Genomic DNA, 5,934 nt, shown 5'->3' with positions numbered 1-5,934 from the left:
ATGTACAAATGCACTTTACACAATTGATGTGTGTATGGATTGGGATAACAGTTGTATGAGCCCCTAATAAAATGTTAAGAAAAAAAAAAACAAACAAACAAAAAAAAGAATACGGGAGGGGAGGGTGTTGTAAAATGCATATTCTGATTCAGTATTATCTTGGCTGAAAGGACAAATTCTCAGCAGGGATTGGACCAGAATGAAGCGGGATAATGTCCTGCTTTGCAGGCCTGCCAGACACTGGACTGAGTGCTCTGCCCTGATTTTATTTTAAACCGTCAGCACCTCTCCAGGAGGCTCGGCAAAGTTAATAATTAGTAGAAGATGGCACAGCCCAGATCTGCCTAAGCCTGTGAACTACGCAGTGCTCTTTCTCGACTAAGTGCTTAGCCCTGAACTTGACATGAACACCTGGTCCTTAGGTAAGAGCAGGCGGTGCTTTACGACTCTCTTTCCCAGGGTCTCACTTACTCGTTGAGTTTATAAATCTTCTCGGAAAAAAAGACTTCATCAAGAAGCTTGTGGATGTTCCGTCTCTCTGCTGCAAGCAGAACACCATCGTTTGCTAAAATTCCCAGACAGGTGCCCGCGTGTCCAATTGCTTCCATGGCATATTCAACTTGGTACAGGCGACCTGCATGAAACAAAGATAAGAAACTAGGACTCTGTGCCCACTGGGAATTAACAGGCCCCAGAGAAATCACCGACAACAGCAATGCAAGGGCAGGGCATACGAGCAACCTGATGACCAGACTGAATTCCAAGTACAAGAAGAATGAACCACGTAGCGAGTGCAAAAAGAAAGTTCACCGATTCCCCGCCCTCCCACCTCGCTAAAAGTCTAACCCTTAAAGTGAACAAAGGCTGAACAATGTCTATTTACCTTCTGGAGAAAATATTGTGGTCCTCGAGTCATATCTTCGAGACTGCCAAGGAAGAACATACAGGAGGTTCTTATTCTCAGAACGTAACACAAGCCCCCCGCAGCCCCGATACACAGTGTGTGAGAAAACACGGAGAAGTCACCAGCCTTTTTTTTCCCCCTTCATTTCAATTTGCTCACACAAGCCTGTCCTTTGAGTTACAAACAGTGCTACAGGCTACTACCGCTGCCCCCAGCCCCAATCTGAGCACCGCAGATACTCCCTTTTAGAAACAACAAAAAATGCAAAGGTTGAGGCTAACCCAAAGTCTATCCATGACATTTTTCAATAGCATGTGCTCACTTCATGTCTCTGTTGCCACAGTTTGGCCATGCTCACATTACAAACTTTTTTGTAATGCTACTACACAGGCTACAGTATAGTGTAAATGTAACTATTACATGCACTGGGAATTCAAAAATTTTTCTGTGACTTGCTTTATTGCAATATTCGCTTTAATGCAGTTGCCTGAAGTCAAACTTGCAACATCTGGGAGGTGTGGCTGTATTTCTCACACAACAGCTTTACTGCAATGTTTATTTAACTCACCATGCTTCCTGTTTTCTATATAATTCCTGTAAAAAGAAAATGGGATCATGATTAGAATGAAACTTGACAATTTAAAAAGCATTTTCTGACTTGGGGGGAAAAAATTCTTTGCTCCCCTCGTTCAACTCAGGTTTACTGTGCCCGAGGGAAGTGTCAAGCAATGCGCTAGGTATGGAAACACCAGGTGGGGAACAGAAATCCCTGCCTGAAAGGGCTGGCAGGATGGTAGTCCAGTAAGGGAGGCAGACTCCGACAATGAACTACAAAGCAGCCTGAGAGATGGGGCAACAAAAGAGACCGAGAAAACCAGAGACTTTGAGAAAAACGGACATAGGAAATTAGTCTTCAGTTATTACATACACACACATACGAGAGGGGAGAAAGTACAGAAGGAGAAAATGTTCCAATTATGCAGAGCTCTGAAGCGGCTTAGGCTTTCTGCGGAGTGATATCTAGACCTGAGGCATGAAGGGAATCTTCCCCATCAACATCACTACTCCTGAAAAGGGGGGTACCAGGGCTTCGTTTGAAAGCTGAATCTCACTCTCCAAAGCCCTTATCTCTAAATCCCTGGAACACAGAGAATTAAACTGGCCTCTAAGCAGGAATAAATGAAGTTACAGGTGGCCCATATGTGTAGGTAAAAACTTTGGAGTTTTATCCAATAGGCAGCGAAGTCCCACCGACTAGGAGTCAGAGGAACAGCTAGATGCGCCCTCTGGCACTCAGTCGGACAGGTGGTGAGAGCAGTCCAGCAGAGTAACCAGTTTGGGGTACTACAGCAGGCAGGTGAAAGGTTAAGGGTAACCCTGGGCAGATATGCGGGAAAGCACAGATTAGGGGAGCCCTGATGAAGGTTTCTGATTCGCGTGCAAACACAACTTTCTGGATTCCCACGCCCGACGCCGGGCACAGGAGGGCTGTATCTCCACCAGCACCTCCAGAAACGCTCATTTTCCCCACGCAGGGCTCACAAGGCGGAAGCAGCCCTGGATGCAACCCCGGGCCGACCCCAGTGGTCCAGGCTCCGCGCAGGGGCACGACGGTGGCCGGTGGGAGCCAAGTGCCGGCAGCCGGTCGGTCCCGAGGGCGGTGCAGAGTCATCGTGCCCGCGGTGCCTCGGCAGTGGCAACAGGCCGGGACGAAGCCTGTCTCGACACTCACGACCCCCGCCCGTGGAGAGAGCGGCCAGGCTTCCACAGGCCCCCAGGGGGCAAGCACTCACCGGCGTGAAGACGCTGAAGAGGAAAGAGCCGAACGGAGCGCGCTACTCTCGGGGTAAAAAAGCCGCCGCCGCTGCCGGAGTACCCGCTGCGAAAGATGGCCTCCGCGCGTGCGTAGAACCACCCGGGGGCGGGGCAGTGCGCCCGGTGGGCGGGGCTTCCGAGGACGCGGAAGTGCGCAGGGGGGCGGGGCGGCCGAGGACGCTGAGGTGCGCCCGGGGGGCGGGGCGAGAGCGGGCCACGGCGCCCAGGCTGGGGATTGGGGTGGGCGGGCCGCAGGCTGGACCCCAGGCGGTGACAGCGAGGCTCGGACGTGAGGAGGAGGGTGGAGAGGCCCTAACCGAAGAGAAGGTGGAATTGTAGCTGATTGCGGAATTTCCCTCCTGTCTCGTACGGTGCTTTCACTTTCACCCTCCTCCACTACTCAGATGGCTTCCCATTCCCGGCGCGTTCCCCCAAACGGTTCCGATTCAGACTTGGATCTTCGTCCTGCCTCTTCTCACTCCGCTTCCAGAAGCTGGCCTCTACTTTTAGTGCAGATGCATGCTTTTTTCGTACATGAATCATACAAAGCAAATTACGATGCGGCACACACTTTGGCGGGAGCATTCCCCTTGACGTCCTGCTCCGCCTTGGACCTGATCAGATAGACTTCTCCCCAACCCACCTCGTTAAAGGACAACACCGTTTCCGTACTCGGGTTGTATTTTATCTTCCGTAGAGCACGTATCCCTTTCTGGAATTGTCGTGTTTGTTTCATTTTACTTACCCATCTCGTTTCCCATCTGGTTTCACTGTCTTTAAGGACTGGGAACTTACTGTATTGTAGGAAATTAATACGGCCTTTTGGGGCACCTGTGATCTCCCTGGCCCAGATAGTGATTAGGTGGGACTATGTAAATAAGGTGTTTGTGACCCACCAGTGGGGTTGGACAATATGTTAACCATGTAAATAAGGTACAAAGAGCCCTTGTGGGGGTGGGACCATGTAAATTAGGTGTATGAAACCCATGACTGGATTAGTCAGTTTTTCTATCCCAGCTAGACTTAAAGTCACCCATCAAAGAGATGGAAAGAGAGGACTCCACTATCAATTAGAAAGAAGAGCTGTGAGTGCAGCACATCCTTTGGACCCGAGGGGGGGGGGGTCTTTGTGCTGAGAACCTCCTTATCTAATGGGACAGTTGTAACACTAGAGAAGGTATGAGATGGCAGGAAGTGCTGGCAACCATGACAGAGAAACAGGAGGTTGAGTCAGGAGACAAGCACAAGATAGCACAATAAGCTTTCCCCCTCCCACCGGCCCCCTACGAAGCAAGGACACTCTAGGTAAGCTGAGAGCCTTTGGCCAGGAGGCTTGCTGGCAGAGTGGGGTGCTTCTGGGTACTTTGCAGAGCTAAAAGAGCATTCAGTGCTGCAGAGAGCAAACTGAAGCCAAGAGAAGAGGCCTGTCCTCAGGAGCCCTACATAGCCAAGGGGAGCTGAGAGAGCTGCCCTGACCTGAAGAAGGGAGACTTTGCCTGCATGCTTCCTGATCTTGATCTCTCGTTATAATCTGCCGTCCCTGGGATTCCATAATAAACCCTATAATTAGGAGTACTGTCGATGAGTTCAGGGGTCCCCAGTAGCACAGTGGCTTATGAGTTGGGCTGCTAAGCATAAGATTAGTAGTTTAAAACCACCAGCCCCTCTGTGAGAGAAATTTGAGGCTTTCTGCTCCTATAAATTTAGATTTGCAGGCTGAGAAACCACAGGGGCAATTCTGTCTGTTCTGTAGGGTTGCTCTGAGTCGGTTTGGTTTTGTATTTGGTGAGTTCTGTGTGGCCATTGCAATGAAGTATCAAACCAAGCAGAGAATGCAATAGGAGAACAGCTGATGTCAGGGTTGGTGAAAAAGTTAGAGGGCGGAGGTATGTTTGACCTCCACCTCATAATCAATTTGGCCTGGTGTTCACCTTGACTCTCTCTGCCCCTTGTGACGCCCAATGAGGAGGTATGACTGTAACATCTTTTTTTTTTAAATAACTACTTATCATTTTGGTTTTAGTCCATTGGACTAGAAGTTGGTTCAGGTTAAGATAAGGTCATTGGTTCACAATCTCTACCAGAGAGAAGTCCAGAAGGTAGGAACTTTGTCCTCTTCATATTGGGTAAAAAAATATTGGGGCTCACATGGAAGAAGCACACCAGCCTGCGCGATCACAAGATGTCAAAGGGATCAGGTATCAGGCATCATCAGAACAAAAAATCATATCATAGTGAATGAGGGAGGGGAGTGCGGAGTGGAGACCCAAAGCCCATTTGTAGGCCACTGGACATAGAAGGGTCTCGGGGAAGAGACAAGCCAGTCAGGGTGCGATGTAGCAATGATGAAGCATACAACTTTCCTCTAGTTCCTAAATGCTTCCTCCTCCCCTATTATCCATGATCCCAATTCTACCTTACAAGTCTGGCTAGACCAGAGGATGTAGACTGGTACAGATACGAACTGGAAACACAGGGAATCCAGGGCGGATGATCCCTTCAGGACCAGTGGTGAGAGTGAAGATACTGGGAGGGTGGGTTGGAAAGGGAAACCGATTACAAGGAACTACATGTGACCTCCTCCCTGGGGGACGGACAGCAGAAAAGTGGGTGAAGGGAGACGTCGGGCAGGGCAAGATATGACAAAATAATAATTTATAAATTATCAAGGGTTCATGAGGGATGTGCAGCGGGGAGGGAGGGGAAAAAATGAGGACCTGATGCGGGGGCTTAGGTGGAGAGCAAATGTTTTGAGAATGATGAGGGCAATGAATGTACAAATGTGCTTTACACAATTGATGTATGGATTGTGATAAAAGTTATATGAGCCCCTAATAAAACGATTTTCAAAAACACCTAGTATCTTCATATAGCTGAATCTAATCATTTGCTGATTTTTCCTAGTCCTATCTGGCTTTAAGCATGTCATGTTGGACAAGGTATATTCTTCTTAACCTCTTCAGTGCTCCAGGTTGATTGAGGTTGAAGAGTGGCATTATAGTAGGTGAGATAGTTTAGTGTGCCAGCCTGGCTGATAAACAAGTGGGATTAACTGAAGGGCAGAGAGATAAATGCCTTGGTAAGCCTCACCTTTCTTGTCTCTCACTCTTTGATCATTGGACCAGTGTGCGGCTGCCTTGCTTGTTCTGTGCCTCAATTTAAAGGCTACACTCCCTGTGGGACGCCTAGCCTGTGGACTGTGTCGCTGTAAGTTG

At 48.9% G+C, this 5,934-nt stretch overlaps 1 protein-coding gene across 1 annotated transcript in view; it reads right to left on the bottom strand.

Moving 5' to 3' along the window:
* Nucleotides 1–2,791, bottom strand: part of PSMA4 (proteasome 20S subunit alpha 4) — an 11,936-nt gene extending 9,145 nt beyond the window's left edge. Inside the window, exons 1-4 of the mRNA XM_004699712.2 lie at nt 2,698–2,791; nt 1,473–1,498; nt 884–926; nt 472–634 (exon numbers count right to left, since the gene is read on the bottom strand). Coding sequence (XP_004699769.2) covers nt 472–634; nt 884–926; nt 1,473–1,475 — 209 coding nt within the window. The 5' untranslated portion in view covers nt 1,476–1,498; nt 2,698–2,791. The remainder of the gene's footprint in view (nt 1–471; nt 635–883; nt 927–1,472; nt 1,499–2,697) is intronic.
* Between the last annotated feature and the right edge of the window lie 3,143 nt (nt 2,792–5,934).

This window comes from Echinops telfairi, unplaced genomic scaffold (assembly GCF_000313985.2).
Source record: "Echinops telfairi isolate 266 unplaced genomic scaffold, ASM31398v2 ScPeMD7_7475;HRSCAF=8513, whole genome shotgun sequence".
Taxonomy (NCBI): domain Eukaryota; kingdom Metazoa; phylum Chordata; class Mammalia; order Afrosoricida; family Tenrecidae; genus Echinops; species Echinops telfairi.
This window is presented reverse-complemented; position numbering and strand designations above follow the sequence as displayed.